This window comes from Balaenoptera musculus, chromosome 4, assembly GCF_009873245.2.
Source record: "Balaenoptera musculus isolate JJ_BM4_2016_0621 chromosome 4, mBalMus1.pri.v3, whole genome shotgun sequence".
NCBI classification, from domain to species: Eukaryota; Metazoa; Chordata; class Mammalia; order Artiodactyla; family Balaenopteridae; genus Balaenoptera; species Balaenoptera musculus.
Window position 1 is genome coordinate 29311783 of NC_045788.1, and position 23931 is coordinate 29335713.

Genomic DNA, 23931 nt, shown 5'->3' on the forward strand with positions numbered 1-23931 from the left:
GCTTTCTTTCCTATTAATTACTTTCTGCTTCTCTGTCCTTGACTATACTGGGGGTGTTTCCAGGGCTCATTTCCAACTTTGATATTGACCGTCTGTAGGCAGGGAGTTAATCCGTGGAGTAACAAATGACACCTTCAGATGATGTCCTTATAATTCTGGGAGTGTCTCACAAGTACAGCCTAGTTGTGGACGAGAACCTTGGCTCTGGAGCCAGCCTGCTTGGGTGGAATCCCAGCCTTGCCACTCACCAGCCACGTGATCCTAGACAAGTTAACTTCTTCCTGCCTTGGTTTCCTCGCATAGTTGTTTCTGGAGATTAACTGAGGTAAACCATGCAGATGTTAACCAGTGCCTGGCACATGTGAGTACGCAAGACAGGTTAGCTGTTCTGATGCCTACTGCTTAAGCGGTTGTGAACTGTCAGGGGAGTGGACTGGAAGGGAATAAAGTTCATGCTATGTTCATGTTTTATCTTAATTAGTGTTGCTACCTCTCATGGCTCTCATGTAATGACTGCGTGTGACGTTTAAATTAGGCTCGGCAGGTCATGGGTTGAGACTTAACTGGTCAGTTAATAAAGGAGACGCAAACAAGTGTTACTGCTCCAGGCAGGGAAGTCAGGGCAGGAGGAGTGGGTGTCTGCGGAGGTGGAAGGGGCACCTCCTCTTTCACGTGTGCTCTGTTCTGGTTTTAGGCTCACGTGTACCACTAGGAAGAGGCAGGGCCTGTTGTCCCCGCCCGTCCCCCCCGCCCCACCAGCACGCAGGTATCAGGTCTCTGGGCTGGGTTCCCCCATCACCATTGGAACATTTGTTGAAGGCCCTTCTCTTAATCCTGCTCATCTTTCTCAGCCTCGTCTGAAGCCTCTTCTGAAAACCTCCACCTGCAGTAATTGCTTTGGAATGTCCATAGCCCTTCATGTCAGCACTGCCCTGCTGGCCCTGACTTGTTGCCTTGCTTGTGCTACCGTTTCTTATTTTTATGTAGATGACTCATCTCCATGTTTGGATAAAGCCTCTTAGGGTTGCACACTGACCACAGCATAGTGCCTTACACGTAACAGTTGCTTATTTAATTGACAGCCCTCTCTATGCACAGATTTGAGCATTATGATTTATCCTTTTAAGGATAACATTGAGAGTTCTTGTGTGTATATGTGCACAAGTATGTGTGTGCATGTAAAATATACCACGTGTATAAAATAGAGAGTAAGCTTGGGGATATCAAGTATCCACTTCATCTTCAAAAGAAATGCACTGGAGGATAGTTAGTTATCCTTAGGAGGAAATTTACAGTAAGCTCTCTTTTTCTTGCATGATTTTGGAGTAGCAGCATGGTAGGATGGTAACAGCTTAGGTTTAAGAGAGGGGCAAAACTGTGCCGAATCCCATCTCTGCCACTAAATAGTCGTATGGCTCTGGGCAACTCACTTAGCCTCTAGGAGCCTCCATTTAACACGTTAGTAAAATTTACCTGGCAGGACTATTATTCCCAAATGTGTACTGAAAGAATTTGGGCCCCAAACATAGTAAACTGTCAGATAATGATAGCTATATAACAGGTCTGTGACATTAAAAACAAAACAAAAAACAGAAAAACCTTTAGGAGATAAGAAAAGTTACATGAATAGAGTTTGCATTGTTTTGATCTGTACGTCATGCTCAAATATTTCGGTTGCCTATAGGATAACTCCACTTAAAATCTGACACTTGAGCCCAACACCCAAGGATCTGTCCCATTTTACCTTTCCCTATCAAAGCTTCCTCTTTGGCTCTCATTGGAGGACACTCAGTCTGGTACACACATGCTCACCTGATACCTGCATCCCCCTGCCTACAATTCCCTGTATTAGCACCAGCTACCCAGCTCCTATCTGTTGGACAAATTTTACACATCCTCTATCTCAGCACCTCCTGCCCCACTGACCTTAGCTTTCAGTGACCTCCTTGCTTCTATCTACCTCTATCTCAGTCACATCCTCTATCTCAGTCACATCCTCTGTCTCAGCACCTCCTGCCCCACTGACCTTAGCTTTCAGTGACCTCCTTGCTTCTACCTCTATCTCAGTCACATCCTCTATCTCAGCACCTCCTGCCCCACTGACCTTAGCTTTCAGTGACCTCCTTGCTTCTGAATTCCTAGGGCACTCACTGTTCCCATCTTCCTTTTGGCACTTGTATTCACCTTTACCATTATTTCATTTTACATGTATAGATTTCCTCCCAGCCAGAACAGGACCATTCTTAAGTCTTACTCTTTTATATTATGAGATAATATAAAAAGTGTGTTGTGTATTTAGTGAAATATAGTGTATATACAAGAGGATATACAAAAATGTTCAGTTTTTAAAACACCTTCACCACCCAAGGAATGAAACATAACCATTATCTTTGAAGCCCCTTTTCGTCTTTCCCATCACAGCTTCCCCTTTCCTCCCAAGATAACCAATATCATGAGATTTACATTGATTAGTTTTCTACTCTTTAAACAGTACTTTTTTTTTGTTTTGTCCTTATGTAAGTAGATTCATATGTATGTATTTCTATTTGAATTTGTATTTGTATAATTTCTTTTTTTCAACATATTTTAAAAAGTCATCCTTTTGCTATGTGATCTGGGTAGCTACAGTTCATTCATTTTCACTGCTATATTGTATTCTATGATACGAATATACCAGAAGTTGTCCTTAAAACAAAAACAGAATGGATAACCATCAAATTTCAGTGACATTCAACAATCAGCATGTATTTCTTGCTCATATGTTATTGAATAGTCTGGGACAGCTCTGATCATCTCAGCTGAGTTTGGAGCCAGGCCACAGGTTTGATCCGCATCTGTTGTGACTGTCTCATTCTTCTGGAACCAGCAGGCTACCCAGGGTACATTCTTCCGCTGGCAGAAGTTGTAGCTTCTCAGGGAGGCTGAACAGAAACAAGCAACGCTATTTTAAGGCACACTGTCACCCTGCCCACATTTCATTGGTGAAAGCAAGTCATGCAAACATGCAAATATCAGTCAGGCAGGAAAGTGTACTCCCCCTGTAGAGACTGGGAAAAGGCATGAACGCTTGCTGAACAGTAATCTAAAGTGTAGTCATTTCAGTTGTTTCCAGTTTATGACTATTTCAAACGGTGCTACTGCTGTGAACATTTTGATTATGTTTCCTGCTGCACACGTGTAAGAGTTTCTGTAGGGTATGTGCCTAGGAGCTGAGCTTCCTTCTGGGTTGTAGAGTGTGAGCATTTTCAGTTTTACTAGGTAATATCAAACGGTTTAACCAGTGGCTGTACCTCTGGTATCCACGGGGGATCATTGTTGGGTTGTTGCACTGACCCACTGCTACTTTGGGATTTTGTGTATATTTAACATATAATTGAATAATTTTAGAAGTCTAAACTTGTTTCAGTGAGCTCAGATTTTTTTCCAACCACTGCTGCAGGATGGACGGTGAACTGTCAGAGCTCAGAATGCACTAACCGTCTCAACTTGTGCTCTCTTGGCAGATTTGGTGCAAATGCCAAAGTTGTGCATTTCCTAGGACGAATCAAACCGTGGAATTATACTTACGATCCTCAAACAAAAAGTGTCAGAAGTGAGTCCCATGATCCCACTGTGACTCATCCAGAGTTTCTCAACCTGTGGTGGGACATCTTCACTACCAGTGTTTCACCTCTGCTTCAGCAGTTTGGCCTTGTCAAAGACACCCGCTCATACGTACACGTGGTAGGTTCTGTTTTTTTCCTTCAGGTAATTTGATGCTGTATTTTTAAAAACTTGGTATACTAGTAGAGGTGGAATATTCAGTGGTATTTTGAACAAAGAGATAAAGTAAGACTTTGTGGAAAGAAAGCGATGTCCATCTTAGAGTGGAGAAATATTACCAGCAAAGATTAGAGGAGAAGTAGATTTTGTGGCAAATTTCATTAGACCTGGGAGCACAGGAAAGGTTTTTAGAGGTTTAGATGGATAGATAGATAGATCTATATATAATATGTATATATATATCCATAATGTTATAACTATAAAATTCTTAGCCCATTGTCCTAAGATTGTAAGATTATTCCCAAAAAAATAGTGGTTTACAAAAACAACGCCCCATTTCATGTTTTAGAAACTGCAAGTATTTAAATATACCTATTTCATTTTTGCCATCCGTGTAGAAGAATATATTCCAAGTGAAAATTACAATAACATGAACATACAGCAAATACTTTTCTAGGATTATTTTGATTTGCCATGTTTTACTCCTCTGGTTATATTGGATCTTGAAAAATAAATCTCTCTGTAAGAGGAAGATGACATTAACATTTACAGTAACAATTCTGACTTTAAAGGTCTTCCTCTGAGGTTTGTTCTTTTGGAAGAATTGGAAGAGGATGAGAAACTAAACTTTTATGTTACATATTAAGATATGAAGAATAAAACGGAATGGGTAAATTATAATCAAGTCTTAACAGATCAGTTAATTACCTTGCTATAATTACAAGAGACTGTAAGGTTATAAGAGATCCTTCTCTTTGCTATGGTATAGATTTTAGCCATTTCACTTATGAGCACTTGTGCCAAAATATAAAAAGGAGAAAGGGAAAAATAACTAACACTTACATTCTTACACTAATTGCTTTATATGGACCAGGAAATAATACTTATACAGTACTTGGAACATTGCCTGGTACATAGTAAGTGCTTAAGATGTCTATTCTTATTTAACCCTTATAAGCACTCTGTCAAGTAAGTATTATTTTTGTTAACATCCCCTTTTTATATATTAAAATTAACTGAGGCTTAAAGAAGTTACATACCTTCCCTTAGTCAGCAGCAGAACTGGGACTCGCACCCAGGTCTGAGAGACTGCTGCCCTTACCAGGAGCGTTGTGAGCAGAGGAGTCTGCAAGAGGCTCCTGGTGTCATTCCGGCGGCACGTGGAAGGCAGAGGCAGGACTAGTCCAAGGGAAGGACTTAGCGTTGCCTCAGCTCTAATATAATCCCGTGGAATCTACCCACATACCTTGGAATTCCAGGATATTTCAATACATATATACTTATACCTACACATCTATATAGCAACAAAAACAGCTAATCAAACATTTTGTTCTACCATTTTCTCTGTTAAAAACAATACCTGTATGTATTCATTTGCCTTCCTTTTTCTCTAAGATTTCCAGTACTATCACACCTGAGAGCTTTCTGAAGGCTAACTTTGATGTTCTTTTATGATACTATTGAAGTTAACTGCCTACCTGTGTGTAATGAGAATCGAATTTAATGCAGAGTAGGTTTGCTCCATTTCCTGCACATTTACCTTGTTCCTTCCACAACCTGAGGACTGAGGGTTATGAATCAAGGGAAGGTGAAGATGGGAAATGAAGACTTACTCAAAACTAAGCAAATTAACAGAAGCTGCAGGAATAGATACTACTTGGTAATAAGCTTGAACAGGAAGATAAATTTGGTGTATGGCTCAAACCGTTTAGCTCTCGCTTCTATAATGTGACAGCTGTGTATGTGGTGCGGCTCTCTGCTTAGGTTCTTTCTGAAGTGTAGCTTCTGAGGTACCATTTCGTTTAAGTTCTCAACCTTTCTGAGCCCACACAGATCAAGAACTTATCGTGAGACTTGTGTTCCCTTGTCCATCCATCTTACACTTTCTAATGAACTGTTGCAGCTTTCAGACTTGGTCTATACACTGGCTTTCTCTTGTGGCTTCTGTAGAAAGGTATGCAGAACTTAAACATTAACCCTACCCAATTAATTTGTTCTCCCTATGTTTTCACCGAGTCAAGAAGTCTTCATTTTGTTAGGAAAAATATCATGATCCTTGTATTTCTGTGTCTCGTTTTGTTTCATGTAATACTTTTCAGTTTTTGCTACCTTGCATGATAATTCATCCTGGTTCTTCTCACCTTCTTCAGTTTATTGCATTCTTTAAAATGGTCTTTCAGCTCTAAAGGAGTCTCTGATTATTCTCCCCTTTCTAGGAAAATGTCTCAGGAGCCGTATCACAGCTGTCCCTTGGGGAGATCCCGGCTACGGCACAGCCTTTTGTATCCTCAGAAGAACGGAAGGAGCGGTGGGAACAGGGCCAGGCTGATTACATGGGAGCAGATTCCTTTGACAACATCAAGAGGAAGCTTGACACTTACCTCCAGTAGAAACACTGCCCTTTTCCGTGGACACATCCACTTCACAGGCACTTGTTACTGATACTTAGTATCTAGAGCTGGGTTAAGAAAGGTCTGTTACAGTTGCTAGAGGCTTTCATTAAAATCCATCAGATGTGGGTGGAGGGTTTTGCAGGACAACTGGTGAGAACTGGGCAAAAGTTAAGTAGCAATTCTGTTATATGAACGACAGTTCTGCTTTTTAACCCTCAGCTTGTATTCCAGAAATTCTCAGTTATGCCGATTGCCAACATACGTGGTAAGGGAAACTCAAATCTTAAGCTGTTAAGATGGCTGTATCAACTCTTAAAATGTGCCAAGCCAGGCTCCAAACCAGTCTCCCTTCAGATTGGGACACAGTACCTGTCTCTTGCTTGCTTGCTTGTTGTACCCTTCACTAGACCTGCATTTTAGAATCGCCCAGAGGCTGCCAGAGTGATTGTAATTCTGCTTCCAGGTAAAGACAACCGATAATAACACTGCTGAGTGATTCATAAGCATATCAACAAATGGTGTTGACCCATTTTATTTCCTAGTCTTAGTGTCTGAAGATGTTCACCAGTTTTCTATGTACAGTAAGGCGGCATGCTAAAATGCTTTTGTTCAGTTCTGTATATCTGAAAACAGCAGTGTGATGGTTACCTACAGTGGCACCTTGTATGAAAAATAAAGATTTATTGACATATCTTGGTTGTCTAATTCAATTAAGGGCACCCACTCCCCTTGAAAAAAAAAGTATTAGGGAATTTTTCATAATTTGTAGAATTTGTGTTTTAAAAACCAGTGTAAAACTTGACACTGAAATATATGCTTTAAAAGTTGGTTTCTAGATATCAAGAGATATCTGCATCTAGTGTTCTCCAGTGATGGTGATGGATCTAATAGATGGAGGAAAGGGAGATCAAATTAATCTGTCACCCACAGTTCTGTATGAAGTGGGTATTCAAATCTTAGAACACTGTAACCTTAAAATCATCATAGGTTCATTGTCAGTCTCTAAACATACTCAATCTTTCAGGACTGTTACAATCAATCAGTACCAGACCCAATGTCTTCTAGCATTTTTATCCATGGCTTAGAATGATAGAAGTATAAAGCATATTTATTCAATGTACAGGTGATTCTAGGTTGCAAGGATGGCAAGCTAGTGAAGGGTATGATCTAAAATGTCGTTTTAAAACTGAAGTGAGTAATCAGAAGTCATTCTCTTGAAGAAAGCAAGAGAGACCATGACAAGAAACGTTAGAGGTTTAACTGGCCAGAAGCCGCAGTGGCTTTTAACCTTCAAGATCACCTTCTTTTATTTCCACAATAGCCTATTGGTTACACAGGTCAGCCCTATTCAATAAGGGTGTGAATGAATATACAGGGTATGGAAACCTGGAGGGCAAGAATGTATGGGGGGGGGGGCCACCTTGGAGGCTGGCTACCAGAAGAGCTTAAGAAGAACCTGAGGACTTAACCTAAAATTGTAAACTGTTAAATGACAAACGATTTCTGAAGATAAAATAAGCTACGATTATTTGGACTGTGGAAAATGAGTTGCTGTGATCTTCAAAGTACATGAAGCACTACCAGAGATTTAAGTGCCTCTGCGTGTCAGGTGCCATGGTACAAAGACCCCTCAAGATACTCCTAGTCCAAGAATCTCTGCATTGAGAGGTATGAGCTGAACTCTTCCAATGAGAATCCAGTGCATAGAAAAATCTGGCTAAACTGAAATTAAATTCATTATAGTGTAATTTGCAAGTCATACAAATAGAGTCTTTATTTCTGGACAATCGATTTGTGCCTAATTTTAAAGTTCATTTCAGCCCTCCGTTGCTTTCACAGTCTCAATGGTCATAAAGATGTATCTGATTTCAAGGAAATACTTGAGCGTATTCCAGAAATTACATCTACCAAAGCATTAATTCAGTCATCTTAGTTTCACATCATCAAACACAATTTGAGTTGACATATATATTTAAGACAGACAACACAATAATTCATTGAACAAGCACTTAAGTACTGACCATATCACACATGTGATGGACATTAGAAATATAGGAGTGTACAAGACAGACATAGTTCCTTATGTTCCAGTAGGAAACAGACTGAAAGAGAAATGAACATGTATAATTGCAAATTATGCTAAATAAAGTACACTGACAACAGAAAGTCCAGCTTTAGGGCAGTCAGGAAAGACCTCCTACAAGATGACGATTAAGCCAGAAAGAGAGGCTCTGAGGTAGCCAACAGGGAGTGAGGAAAACGAAGAATATTCCCTTCAGAGGAAATTGTGCGAGCAGGCGAGAACTTGGTGGAAATAAAGGCTTATAAAACAGGATGGAGAGGTATGCAGTGGCTTCATAGGTGAAGGTATGGGCTTTGGATTTTATTTTAATTCAACAGCAATTGATTGAAGTTTTATTAATGTAATTTATATTTAACTTTTTATTAATGGGGACTTATAGAGACATACAAAGGTAAGCAGAATAGTATAAAGAACCCCCATCACCCAATTTCAACAATTGTTTCATCTGTATCCCCACCAACTCTTCCCCTACTAGACTATTTGGAAGCAAATCCCAGATAAAAGATTTCATATGAAATATTCCCATATATATCTTTAAAACATAAGGACTTCAGAAAATTATCTCACCAAGAAACTATTAATTCCAAATGTCCTCCATTATTTTGTGTTTTATTTCCACTTTGATCTTATTAAGATCCAAGTAAGGCCCATACAGTGCAATTGGTTGATATACATCTGATTCCGTCGTGTTTCCTAACCCTCCCTTCTTGTTTGTTGTTGCCTTGCAATTTATTTACTGAAGAAACCAGATGATTTGTCCTGTCTCCCACATTCTTCACTTTACTGATTGCAATTTGACATGTTTCCTTGTATTTTGTATTTCTCATAAACTGATTTAGAGGGCCAGTCAGATTAAGGTGTGATTTTTTGGGGGGGGGGCAATACTTTATATATTGTTAGGTACTTCCAAACCTCCAGTTATCTTATGATATTAACTGCCATTGATGATCATTGCCTAGATACAGTATCTCACTGGGGTTGCAAAGTGGTGATACTCTCATTTATTAGCTGAAATATTTCTATATACTTCCATTCATCAGTAATTTGGTTACCCTGAGGTTGTTTCTATTAAAAGGGCAGGATAAATGCTTGATTCTTTCCCTTCACTCACTAGTTAGTATATAAAATAAGGAACTGGTTTAACAGTATCCTCCAAAGGTGGTTTTGAGGGGGTTTATTCTAGTATCATTATGAATTAATGAATTTTAATACAGTTTGTTCAACTCATTGCCAGTCCTTCTCAAAGAGAGTCTAATTGTCTTACCTTTGTGATTTACATTTTAAAAACACTGGTTCTGCAGCTGGTGGAAAATAGCTTAAATGAGAACAAGAGTTGATGGGAAGGCAAGTTAGTTTACTGTAGTGGTCTTGGAGAAAGACAGTGGTAATCCAACATACCTTCCACCAGGGTGAAGGCAGTAAAGCTGCTGATGGATTGGATATGAAGAGAGAGGAAAAAGGAGTAACTGAAACTAGAGGCTTGAGCAACTGCATCTCCAACCTGGCTGCTCCTGAAAAACACTGGACACCTTGTAAGTACAGTTTCTTGGGTCTCATCACTATAGATTATGAATCAATGGGCCTTGGTTGAGGTCACAGTATCTCTACTCCAAGTAACTGTCAAGCAATGACTGCGACCCAAATGACATTTGAGAACCACTTGATACATTCAGAAAGTGTTTACACTACATACAACAGGGAGTCAGGGTTTTTAGCAGAAGACGCATGGAAAGGTGAGGTGGGGGTTACACAGCAGGGGACTCAACTGCTGATCAGTAAAGGCTTTCCAGAAGACAAACTCGGCTCCTTGAGTGATGTAGGAAACATTCTCATAAATAACATCTATAAATATAATTGTATAATGTCTACCGTTTAATGTCAATGAAACTTGGGGCATTAAGCTAAGTAAGACTTGGCTTCTCCTTAAATAAAATAGTCTGCCACAGTTTGCTTTTTTTCCCTCTGCTTATTATTACAAATAGATTACTATTTTTATACTTGGGTATGTTATTTGGTAACTTATTTCTCTGAGTTTCTGATGCTGAAATTCAATCTCCTTTAAGTGAAAATCTGTAAGAAAGCAAAAAGAGGAAAGACAATATTTATTAGGTATTTATAGCTTAATTTTCATGTCAGTCCTATAATGTATATACAGTATTCTCATTTTGCAGATAATCAAATAAGAAAGGTAAATAATCTGCAAAGGACTTTGATTCAGATTTGTGTATGCTCTAACTCTAAAACTATGCTCTGCCTTAAATAAATGAATGATCAAAACAGACAATGAGATCAGAGAAATGGGCAGAGATCAGAGTAACCTCTGTATATAACCAGAAATATAAATGCCAGAAATCTAGGAAGTAACACAAATAATAGAAAAGCTTTCAGTTTGCTTGCTCTGAGGATAAGGACAATGGCCTTGAAATAGAACGTGGGAAATACCTTTTACAAATGCTTTCCTAAATAGGCTGCCTGAAATTGTAATATAAAAACGGGTAAGAAAATTCAAGGATGGAATTGTCCTGAATTTTGGCTTGGACACAGTTCAGCTTCACAACATATAGATTTTGTATCTTAAAAGCCTATACAGGAAAAAAAAAAAAAAAACCTAGACAGAATTATCCTGTTTTCACAGTTGTTTCATTGGCCCAGAAGAGGGAAAAACTTCTGTTATATGACTATGCTGCGATACCGTGATGTATTCAGGGTCAACATCCCTTTAGAGGTAAGGGCTCCAGACACCTATACTAAGCCACTCAACTCTTGTGATTTACTTATTCTGTGTTCACTTTTAAGTTTTTGAAGTTTCTTGATGTCCAGTCTATCAGCTACCACTGCTCACTACTGTCTGCCTAAAACAAAAATAGGAAAAGAGGCAAATGTTCAATAACAGGGCCTTTGAACACTAGTTCTTTTCTACTGAGTCAAGTATATGGATTTACTGAAATCTGTTATTTTAGGTGGTCAGAAGCCTTCTTTGGCTTCTGGGCCCCTGGTTGAGATGAACAGAAACCTAGTCTTCAGATACCTAATATCGCCTTATTGTTGTGGCCAGGTAATATGCAATCTGAACAAGTAAGTGTATTTTGGAACTCTCCATCTGTATCACAAGAGATCACAAGACTCAAAGCCTTTTTTTTTAAATTGAGGAAAGATATCAAAGCATCAGACTGGGGGGTGGGGAGGAGAATTAAACATATCATCTGGTGTTAACTTTTTGTGTCCCTATTTTTTATACAACGTAAGAGAGAAAAGCTCTAAACTGAAAAGGCTTACGTAATTTATTTTAAATAGTATTTAGTAAAGGCTGTTAACTTTTGGAAGGAAAGAGTTGACAAATTTACCATAGGAAAAAGCATATAATATGCATAAAAGAGGCTGAGAAGTCACTGAATTAGACTAACAGATTCCTTTTCCTTCCCTGATCTTCCAAGGATACTCCTTAATTAAGGTGAAGTATTAACTTTTCCATGCAAAGTTGCACAATTATACTGCAAAATCTGTTCCAGGGAGCCTAAAATACCAAGGGTCACTTTGTAGGATGTGTAAATAGGCAACATTAACTCAGATTACAAGAACATACATTTGTGGAGGTGATCAATATATCCTTATTTTTTAATCCCATGAAAAATGGTGGATATAATAGCCTTTGACTGTAAGTCAGATTTGCCTACACAAAGGGCAGATCCATGCCTTTGGAGATTAGCTCCAAACTTGATCAAGGTCTATGATTCATGCATAAAATCAATGTTTATCTTAATTCTTGCTTTCACCTGTACCTGCAAGAAACATATGAAGTGTCCTTCACTAGACCATTTCTCATGAAATATTTAACTTACCTTTATCAATATATTGATACCAGTGCCAAGAAAACATTTTTTAAATCCTACAATGTACTATTAGGGAATAGCCCTTGCCTACCCTAACAAAAAGGGTAAATTCGTTTAAACATTCAGGAAACTGTATCCTAGTTAATTTTATCTGCCTTTCTAATAAACTAGAATGTTGAAAGATGGCAGACTTACTGGAAACTTTCCTAAAACACTAGTCGTATCTCTGCTTTAGCAAATAGAGCACATGTTTTAATATATAATCTCTCTGATGACTTTTAATATCACATCTATCACATTAAATACCCTCTTGGAATAGTCTAGATGCACTATTTTTGCATTTTTCAAAAGTGCAAAGACATGCCCTAGAATTTGTTTTATCTACCAATCTAAGAAGTCATTTTGGTATTTGCTGTCCTTCTAAATGAAGTCCCAGTGTAGCCTAGTTATTATAACTTGGTTCAGGTTAATGGAGGTGTCCTGTTCCATGTACATTTGAATGACATACATTATTAGAACTGTATTATTTTCATGTAGAAATCAATTTTCATATTTAAAGGTAGAACTTAAAGGTTTAAATTTGTCAGAAAATTCTTGATCAAGAAGGTTGAGTAGGGAGCTGGAAAAGAGATTTTTTTTAAATCCCATTTTAACCATTAAAAGATCTGACTGGGAATAAGATATCATCTACCCTTTCAAAAGCAGTAAATTATTATGGCTTCATCTAGAAGACCGTTCTCCCTTATTATCACACAATAACTAACTATGAATATATTAACATGGAAGAAAACATTACCTCTGCTTACAGGATTTCTAATCAACCGTTTCCCCTTTGAAGTAGACATTACTGTAGGGAAGCATCCCAACCATTATTCACAGCTATCAGAATTTTGGGGTCTTTTTATTCATAAGTACCATAAAAATGAGGTACCAAATTCCAGAATGTAGAACTTGTAAGGAAGTTACTACATACTTACGGGTGAATTAAATGAAGGAAAGCTGTTGTATTTCACCTTTTGCAAATATTTTAAAGTTAATACAGTTGAAAACTTAAGGTTAAGCACTTGAATTCTTATTAATAAGCCAAACATATCATTTGTCCTCATGTTTTTAATGAATCTTCCTTCCAAATACTAATGAACAGAACTTTGGCAAGCATATAAATAAAATGAATAAAAAACACACCAATGAATGCCAACAGAAAACATGCACTGCCTGAGTATAATTTTATTGGTACTCACTGGTTTTAAACATAAGATGATTATTTTCTTGATTATTTCCAATCCTGGAGCTGTAATTAGGGCAAAGTCTATAATCGAGAGTGTTATCTAGTATACCACTATACATAGCTATGATCACAACTCCTTTTTTTCTGGCAGATGGGGAAATAAAAATAATCGAAACCAATGTTTAAGAAGATCAAGACATTTAACATAAAATTTTGAAATATATACACTGATTTCTAAACAAGGAGTCAACCAGTTAAATTGAAATTTAGTAAAATTAAAAACAGGTAGGAATATGAGTCAATTATTCTCAGCTACTCATAGTACTTTTATGTACTCAGTAAAAAATAATTATATAATATAGACATCTTAACAGACGTGTGAGATTTATAAAGAAAGATTAAATGTTCTTTAAAGAAAAAGTACTCATTAAAATTACAGCACTGAGGAAGCTAGTAATTTTTCACTTTTATTAATTTTAAATTTAAAACAAAATCCAGTTTGAACCACAAGTGGGAATACAATATTTTCAAGATATTTCTAAAGCTATTATTCTACGTAGTAATGAAACAGAGTTAACAGCATAAACATAATGTGAACTTTTCATTCCAGTAGTTTATATATTTTCTTAGGATGAATTTGTTGTTTTTTATTTAACAAACACCACTTAATGGAGCTATACAAAACCAGAAAGGTATTTTTTAAATGACTTGCCAAATTTATCATTATGAATGTGTTTAAAAACACAAGTCTGTAAATGTTTGGGGTAAGGAAGCAAGCAAAGTCTTCACCTTTACAGTGAGTTTGCAAGGCTCTGCCTTTGTAAGCAAGAAGAGTAGGTTGTGTTTTTGCTGCACACTCTTCTTATACTTAATCTCACTGGAGTACTGGTATATAGAGAACCCACATATCATATTTTATGAGATCCTGATCAACCTGATTTTTTGTGTAATGCTAGTCCTGCACGGTAAAGCACTTCCCTATTGCTTCCTATGCTAGTGGACCAACCTCAAGTTGTTATCCCACTCTCATCCCTGCAGAAAGGTCTGTTTGTCCTTTGCATCAGCCCTCTACCTCATCTGCTGCCGGACAGGAAAGGGACTGGGAAGATTCCTGCTGTCTAATCCACTGGTCCTTTGGAGCAAAGGACAGGGCACAGAGAAGGAAGGATTTTGCTGCTGATAAGGTATGTGCTAAATCTAAGATGTGTGCCCTAGAATACAACGCTGCCTCCAATCTCCTCTTATCTTTCAGTCAAGTCACTTCCAACACTGTAAGTAAAATATAAGGTTCTTAAATTTGTATCATCAAACATGAAGCTTCTCCTATTATAGTAATTAATTTCTTCTTTCTTTGGATTAAAAAAAAAAAGATTCCCTTAAGGAAAAAAATAGCACTGACTACCTAACCTGACTGATAAATTTATAGTTTGTTTTAAATGTGACTAAAAGAGTCATCCAGGATTCTGTGGCAACTACCGTGAGTTTGATTATTAACAAAAGTAGGAAAAAGATGACTGATTCTACAGATAGATGTAAGGGTGCATTACTTAAGTTCCAAAATCAAATTCTGATTCTAAACACAATAGCAAAGAAAATTTTCCATTCAGGGATTAAGATGTCTTTAAAAGTGGCAACAATTTTGGAGGTCATCCAGCCCAACTTCCATCCAGATTATCATGCCTCTCACATATAGTAGTCCTCTGAATTATAAAAATTTATAGTTATTTTTTTAAAAAAAGCTACATAAATAAGAATTATCTATATATAGAAATATCTATTCAGCAATTCCATAATTTAAATATTCAAATCAAATTGGGCAGAACTGGTTCCTTCTCACCCCCACAGACTGTATTTACACACTAATACATCAAGTTACATTTAAACAAAAAGAATGGTACCACCTGACTAAAACGGAGAAAATAGTGCTCTAACGCAATCCCCAATTTTTTTCATGAACATAAAATTGCAAATCACTTATGTGAATTTTATCTCAATGACACTGTAAAACAAACAAACAAAAACAAAACACATACATACACATACATGAACAAAGCCAAACAAACAAAAAAACCAAGTAACTTGCTAACCTGGACTTTGGTCTCTCATTTAAGGTTCTGGAATGCAAATATGGTTTTTGAAGGTCCAATAAAATCCATCTCTTGTATCGTCTGTGCACATATTAATCGTTTACGTGGACTGCGAATCCACAGCTTCGCAAATGGGAGACTTTGGTGAATAACCAAATGTGTCCAACACAGAAAATAACTGTTTGGTCAGAAGTATAAAAGGTTTGACCTTATTTGAAATATGAAAAAGCTGAGTACTTGGAAGATATATGAAAATACTCAGCATAGATAATATGAAAAGTGGAATAAAAGTAACTTTTTGTCTCAAAAAATTATTTTAGGCCACAGTATATAACAGAACTTATTGCTATTTGAAATATCATTAAAAATAGGTTCATATATAGAAGGAGATTATGTATTAGTAATACCTCTTCACTAATATAAAACGATATGCTCCTTTTAGAAGATATACTCTAGAACTCATTTCTAAAACTATTTTTCACATTTCCAAAACTTCTGTATATATCTAATTAAACTGACCTTACCAAATCCCACAAATTATAAATCAATTAAAGTTCTGATTTCATTAATTTTAGCTTGTTTCATTTCACTAGCATCTGTTTTTTTAGTTCCAAAGGCTCCAGCTGCAAGTTCTCTCTTTGTGTTTTGTATTTTCAGCATATTTTCTTCAACAGAATCCTTCACAATGAACTTTAAAAAGAAAAACAAAGTTAAATTGGTTAAGTACTTTTTAGGTCACAATACTTGAATTCTTTAATTAAAAAAAAAAATTGAGACATGATGAAAATGATACTTTAAAAGAACCTGCTTTCTTACAGTATTACGTAGCTTTCAAAAATGGTCAATAATAATCTATTAGAAACTGTTTCACTCCCCCTTTTTTCTCAATATACAGTGAGAATATTTAGAACATGATATGATAGCTAGAGATGAGCACCATTTTCCCTTATCACTCAATACAGTTTTCCCGTATAAAGAATACACCTGTAAGGACATAAGTTACATATTATAACTCCATCATCAAGATAAGAGCAACACACACAAAAAGCAAACTTTATAGGCAACTCTGAAGCTGGAATATTAGCAAAATAAATGTAACATATTTAAAAAGCCAAATAAGATTTTCCCAGAAATGAAAGAACAAGCCTTCATCTGGTATATAATTTATAACATTAAAAATTTAAGAGAAGAAAAAAGTGATCATCTCAATAGATGCTAAAGAAGCATTTGATAAAATTCAACGTTTATTCCTGATAAAAACCTTGACTTGAAAAAAAAATCCTCATTAACCCAGAAATAAATGTCCTCAACCTTAGTTAAGGATATCTACTAGAAACTTACCAAGAGTAACATATTAAATGTAAAACAATAAAAGTATTCCCAACAAAGATAGGAACAAGTCAAGAATGATTACTGTGATTACTACTATTCAACACCGTACAAGAGGTCCCAGTTACTGTAATACAAGCTGTGTTATAAAATGTTACCAAAATACATAAAAGACCTAAAAAAACGGAGAGTGATACTATCTAAGTTCTTATATGGGAACACTCTGTATTTATAAAGAAGACAGTTCTCCAATTAATCATAAATTCAATAAATCCCAAACAAGATTTCTTAAATGGGATTTGGTAACCCAAATCCAAAGTTCAATTCAAGAGTAAATAATAATATTAATAACCAACACAATTTTCAAAAAGAAGGGTAATGAGAGCACTTTGCTCTACTAGATATCAAAGCATACTTTATAAAACCATAGTAATTATTAAAGAAATATTGTCCCGGGAATAGGAAAAGAGATCAATGGACAGAACAGAGTCCAGAAAGAGACCCATGAATTAGTTTATGATAAAGTGACATTTCAAATCAGTAGAAAAAAAGCATGGACTTTTCCAAAAACATGGTAATGGAGCAAATGATTCTTCATTTGAAAAAAATAAAGTTAGATCCATATCATGAATCATAAACAAAAGGTAAAATATTTCAAAAGAATCAGAAGTACAGGAGATTCTTTTTTTTTCCCTCCAAATTTTCAGTACGGCAATTTTTATTGATATTTTTGTAAAGTACTACTCCCAGTTTACATAATTTACAGGAGATTCATTCTTAAAGTTTGAAGGTAAAGCCTTCTGTTCTAAGAAAGACCTCAAAATCCATAAGATACAAAGAAAAAGGCTGATATGTTTTAAATGATAAAAATTTCTAAACTTTTTCATGACAAAAAGCACATAAAGTTCAAAGATAAGCAAGAGCCTGGAATAAAAAATTTCCAACATGCATAAAACATTTAAAATCAGAATTTATAAAGAAGTCCTTTATACTATAAAACTATATTTGTACTTTATGAAAACTGGGCAAAAGATACAAGCAAGAAAAAAATATTAACAAGAGATATGTCAAATATGCAAAAGGTCTTAGGTAAATGAGTATTAGAAGGTCACTTTTTGACCATCTCATAAGCATAAATTTACATCATTCTCATATATCATAAAGCCTATTTTGAAAACAACTTGACAGTTATCTAATAAGATTCTAAATCCAGAATTCCAGTTTTCTTAACCTATCCTGAAGAAGTACTGTACTTGTACATATGCACAAAGATGCATATAATATAATGCTCATTATAGGAGTGTTTTTATTAGCAAAAATTGAACTGGTTAAATAAATTAGATGTAATTATGTTACCTGTCTACCATGATAGAATAATAGTAAGTTTGATCTGTATGTTCTTACAGGGTAGTCTCCAACATATACTGTTCAGGGGGGAAAAACACAGACTGCAAAATAATAAAGTATGATCCCATTTATCCTAAAATAAATTTTCAAAATTTACACATATACATAAGTATGAATGTATGTAAACAGAGAAAAACTTTGACTAGCATGTTAAACTACTGATGGTAGGGTAGCTTCCTTCTAAACAGCAGAATAAAGATGATCTTCATAGTTTGCGCTGCATAATTCTATTTCAATCTTTTACAATATATTCATGCCTTATTTGTATAATTTTGAAAACCTTATCAACCTAATTTTAAAATAGATGTCTTAAAAACTCACTTTCGTGATAATAACTTCTTGCTTCTGGCCAAGTCTATGGCATCTGTCAAAGCACTGATCTTCAGCAGCTGGATTCCAGGCCTAATAAGAACATGAGTTGAATAATTACCACCCTGATCTGTGAGTGTTCTGCACAAGTCCTTTTGTTGCAGTATTATTCATTCACCTTTTACTGACTGAAATCTTTCTGAATGGATTCAGATAATGACATTATAAATGCTCTCAGGACAAAAAAGTCCACACAGCCCCTGACTACCTCCCCCAATCACTACTATGATAGGCAGGTATTCTCTCCCCTGTCATTTCACTACACCGCTTCTAGTATCTAATACAGGGCCTGATACCTAGAAAGCACACAGTATAAATGATTGCTGATTAATCAAATAATGTCTTTCTCATTCCCCCTCCACCCAATTTACAATCAAACTATGTCTGCTTAACAGAGGAAGTTTATACGCTCTCTTAAATTACTTAGTTTACATCAGAAAAGATAGGTAATTGAGTCCATTTATGAAAAAGTTTTCTCCCTTTCTGCTGGTGTTTGGTTCTCTTTCTTTCATTTTCCTCCTTTCATTACGTAAAAGCACAAAAAAAGATTTCAGGAGTAATGAGAAGTCCTAAAAATTATTTAAGACTCTGCCATACAATTTTCAGTATCTATACTTGAAATCAGTTTGACTTCAAAATTGAACTAAAAAAGTAACATTAGCTAACTAACATTGGCATTATCATGGGGACTGTCTTAAGGTGAAGGATAAAACAATGAAGCACTGAAAAGGGAAGATAAGCAAAAAAGATATAGAGCTTTTCAGTCTAGAAAGATAGGAGTCAAGTGGTTTTGAAATAATATCATGAATTGTCAGGGTAGGGATCATTAAGTTTTAAACTAAACTATGGGATGACTCTTGAAGCTGAAAACAGGGTGTTTTGGAGAAAAGGAACATTTATACAGCAAAGTACCAACTGAAAATAGAAACAAAATCATAAATTCATATGTAGATGACAAGTTTATAGTACAACTTAGGCAGTTATTTTCTTCTTTTTAAAGTTCCCTTGAGGGACTTCCCTGGTGGCGCAGTGGTTAACAATCTGCCTGCCAATGCAGGGGACACAGGTTTGATCCCTGATCCAGGAAGATCCCACATGCCGCGGAGCAACTAAGCCCGTGCGCCACAACTACTGAGCCTGTGCACTGGAACCCACGAGCCACAACTACTGAGGCCCACGTGCCTGGAGACTGTGCTCTGCAGCAGGAGAGGCCACTGCAGTGAGGGGCCCGTGCACCGCAGCGAAGAGTGGCCCCCACTCGCAGCAACTAGAGAAAGCCCATGCACAGCAACGAAATAAAAATAAAAAATAAAGTTCCCTTGAGATGGAGAGAAAAGGAGATTCTATTATTAACTTGCTGTAATTTGATTTGGGGATTGTTTTTCAGTATAAAAGTTAGATTTAAAGGACTTATTTAGCTTATGAGTTTCTAAAACTGACGTCATATTCTGTGAATATTTTGTATTTTACAATTGGACCCATTTTGAAACCATTATACTAAGAGCTCAGATAAAATGTTCCTCTCTGCTGTCTTTTGTCTAGGAACCTCATGGTGAGACGGCAGTATACATCAAGTATGACTAAATGTATAATAAAATTTACTTTATGATAATATAAAACTGATAGCTCCCATTCTCATATGTAGTGATGAAGGAAGCAATTAACTTTATCAAAAGCTCATAATGAAAAAAGAAAAAAAGCTCATAATGAAACATCAAAATACATCAAATAAATCTTAACATTTATATAATACTCGACAAAGAGGTAAAAATCTTCATGAGCAATGTTTTTTTTTTTTTTTAACTGAATCTTATTTTTCTAGGACCTGGCTTTTGTTTTAAAGTTAGAAACAATATCTGAAAACTTGAAATGTTCAATGAAAAACAACCAACTTACTATGAAACTGCTAAAACATTCCGTAAGTTTTCTATAACTGTTAAAGAGTTTAGTCTCTGGTCAACTTTACAATACTAATTACTGTATTTTGTATTAACAATCTCCTCCTTATGAAGTACTAAGATTATAACCAAAAAATAATAATTTGGGAATCTGTTCCAAAAATCAGCTTCTAGAATTATCATCCGGTTAGCTAACATGTAACTTAACCTGCAGTTACAATGCATATTTTTTATAATAACCATAATACTAAAACTCTAGCAAAGATTTAAAACTTCATCCACAGAACTAAGGCAAGAAAATACGACAGACCACTGCCATCCCGATGGCATTAACATGAAACCCATGAATGCCTAAGTACGGCTCTGGTTGTAATATTACTGGAAAGGTTACCCTCAGGTGAGGAAAAAAAGCCTTGGTAACAGGTACATGCTTCAACTAGATAGCCTAACCAGAATAACTCAAAATTTGTATCTTAGTAAAATTTCTTTATGTTATGAATTTTCTGAGTTTCAGGCAGCAAGCTAAAACCACAAACTTTAGATCTGTGAATGCACAGAAACAGCACAGGGTTGCCTCTAGCCCAAACGGTACCCAATGCAAATTAGAAACTGAATTAGTTCAGAGTGCTTCCAGTCCAAAAAGCCCCTTTGTGCAATCAGAAAAAAAGTGCTCCTATGTGGATGCACCTCTAAGTCACACAGTTTGATGTGTCAACTTCAGAGTGAATTTCAACTCCCACTCTACCCCTAGACCTGTATTGCGCACAGTAATACACTGTATTAGACACTAAAGTTTACCCAAAGCATTCCATTAATGGTATTTGTTTCTAAAACTGTGATGCTGGACCATGTGCACCTAAAATCACCTATGGTCTATATAAAAATGCAGTTTCCTGGGTCTCATCCAAGAACTCCTAAATCTGAAGACAGAGGTCAAATTGCATTTCCTAATTCTTATGCATGTTAAAGCTTGAGACTATTAGCACCATGATGGTGGCTACTTTGTCTATCTTGTTTATATCCAGATTCCCTGTGCCAGTAAGATTCCCTGACACAAAGTAAGATTTCATTATTCATGGGCCAAATCAATGAAAACACTTCCCTAAAGCATTAGAGTTAATAGAAACTTATTCTGTATATAGAAGAGCAGTAGAAAAGCACAGCATAATACTTACAAACATGGACCCCGATCCTGATTTGTATATTACTAACTGTGTGATAGGGCAAGCTATTTCATTTCTCTATGTTTCAGTTTCCTCACATGTAAAATACGGATGGTAACAAGATCCATCTCATAGAGATGTTGTGAGAATTTCAGTTGATAACATGTAAAGCACTTAAGAGAAAGCCCTTAAAACACTTATACTAAGTTATTGTCTATTTCTAAAGTTTGCCTAAGAATTTTCACAATCAGTTACAACTATAAAGGTACTTACCAAATAGTTTTTTGTTTTTATTTTTTTAAAGAAGTAGTAACATACCAAAAAGTCCACAAAACTACTTACTGGATCCATTAAAAATACTCGAGAAGCTGCAGAAAGATTCAAACCAACTCCACCTGCTTTTAAGGATAGAAGCATTATAGTTGGAGATCCTGCTTCAGTGTTTTGAAAACACTGAATTGATTCAACTCTTTTCTTTTGGGCCATAGAACCATCCAAACGAGTAAACACAAATCCAGAGGCTCTAATGGAGGGGACAAAAGAGACAAGTAACACTACACTATAAAAACATGTTAAGTAATTGTAATCTTTTCATTCAACCAATTCTTTCACTCATTTCTGCTGACAGATATTTACTAATCATCTACTAGTATGTCAGGCCCTGCAGTCAACCTTTTTCCTATGAACTCAGGACTTAATCTTTAAAATTCTAAGTTCTCAGGAGTATTCTTTATTGTTACTGACTGTTATTTTACATAGATGAAATGAGTAAAACATACATAATGATTTTTTGCTATCCAAATTAAAACATTTATATAAAATCCTTTTGCTCCAAGTGAGAAACACTGTTGAACTTACCTGAGTGGTGTTTCTATTAAAGACAGAAATGTTGTAAACTGAGAAACAACTAAACTTTTTATGTTGGGGTTCTTCTTTCTTAAATCAATCAATGCATGCATTAGAGCGTTAATCTGAAAAAAATTAGGACACCCATTAGATTCCATTCTGAATTGGAAGAGAACGGTCCTACCATATTATCTCCCTAAAATACAAATGTAAAAGACCACCAATTTTTTAAAAAATTGAGACTAAAAAAATACTATCATAATCTGAACGCTTTCTCTCGCCTCTCAAATTCACCACCAGAAAGAAACAAAAAGCCAGTAACCACCAACAGAGTATAATACTCAAATGACAGGATTAAAAGCAGAATTACTATTTCTAAATATGGTATTTCTTTATATAAACATAAAACAAATACTCAAACATTTGCACATGTATATTTACCTTCGAACTGGATGTCCACTCCATATTAGGCTTTTTCTCAGTGTCACATGCCAATTCTTCTGGAGGACATTCTAATAAATTGTCTCCATGTATATCATTTCTGCATAAAGGGCACTTAGCATGTGGCTATATAAGAAAGAACAAAGTATGAGTGACATTTAACAAAGGAACAGAAATATAAATTTGCCTAAAAATTTTAAAAGGCATGGTAAATTCTATTTCCCTAATAGCCAGCATTTTATTAAACCTTTTATTACATTCATCCATTTGAGATAAATGTGTACATGCTGAACTCCAGGCAGATATAATGTTCTAATGTAGTAAGTGGGATTGGTAAAAAAGAGAGCAAAAGTAGGTGATCTTGACTAGCAGCAAGAGCTTGAAACAATAAATATTATACTATTTTCAGACAAGTAAAGAAACCATGAATAAGTTTCTTGAACCTAATTACAATATAGCATAGAACTATTCTTTAGAAGAAAAAAGAATAATTTCCTTCTTAATAGCCTATAAAGCCAGTCCAGATCTGATAAGTCCTATCAGGTTCATTCAAAGCAGTTATCTGTTGTGTCCATTTTGTACCAAGGCATACTAATAAGAGTATACCTAAAATAACTACATACCAAATACTATTACAGTAAAAAAGATTCTGAACCTAAAACAATGTTGTAAGTCAGTATAGTAGAGTTACCTTTAGAGAGGAGGGAGAGAGTAATGATTGGGAGGGAACACAGGAAGATCTGGGTAGTAGTTATATGGATTTGTTTACTTCATAATTCACTGAGCTATACAATCATGACATGTGCATTTTCCGTTATATGTATATTATATCTCAATAAAAAGTTGTAAAAAATTATACCTCAGAAGGATTGCTTAAAGGATTATTCCACTTCACATGAATCTAGACCTACCTAGCTATAGTAGCCAACAGCCATGCATGGCAATTAAGCTGTTGAAATGTGGTAAAGACAAATTGAGATGTGTTATAAGTGCACAATACCACTGAATTTTGAACACTTTAAGTTTTAAAAAATCATGTAAGGTATCTCATTAATTTTTTATATTTTAGATATACTGGATAAATAAAAATGCATT

The 23931-nt window shown here is 35.8% G+C and overlaps 2 protein-coding genes and 1 long non-coding RNA gene across 4 annotated transcripts in view; 2 read left to right on the forward strand and 1 right to left on the reverse strand.

Annotated features, from left to right (window-relative positions):
- Positions 1 to 6847, forward strand: part of GYG1 (glycogenin 1) — a 37256-nt gene extending 30409 nt beyond the window's left edge. Inside the window, exons 6-7 of the mRNA XM_036850854.1 lie at positions 3504 to 3723; positions 5979 to 6847. Of these exons, the coding sequence (XP_036706749.1) occupies positions 3504 to 3723; positions 5979 to 6152 (394 nt within the window). The 3' untranslated portion in view covers positions 6153 to 6847. The remainder of the gene's footprint in view (positions 1 to 3503; positions 3724 to 5978) is intronic.
- A 730-nt stretch (positions 6848 to 7577) lies between these two features.
- LOC118893918 lies at positions 7578 to 11091 on the forward strand. The gene is made up of 2 exons (XR_005019635.1): positions 7578 to 9770; positions 10874 to 11091. It is a non-coding gene; the product is annotated as an uncharacterized LOC118893918 (long non-coding RNA).
- A 2647-nt stretch (positions 11092 to 13738) lies between these two features.
- The window catches only part of HLTF (helicase like transcription factor), a 69186-nt gene continuing 58993 nt past the window's right edge, over positions 13739 to 23931 (reverse strand). For both annotated transcript variants that reach the window (XM_036850311.1, XM_036850310.1), the window contains exons 21-25: positions 22837 to 22962; positions 22408 to 22520; positions 21892 to 22072; positions 18441 to 18521; positions 13739 to 16073 (exon numbers count right to left, since the gene is read on the reverse strand). In XM_036850311.1, the coding sequence (XP_036706206.1) occupies positions 15921 to 16073; positions 18441 to 18521; positions 21892 to 22072; positions 22408 to 22520; positions 22837 to 22962 (654 nt within the window). In that variant the 3' untranslated portion in view covers positions 13739 to 15920. The remainder of the gene's footprint in view (positions 16074 to 18440; positions 18522 to 21891; positions 22073 to 22407; positions 22521 to 22836; positions 22963 to 23931) is intronic.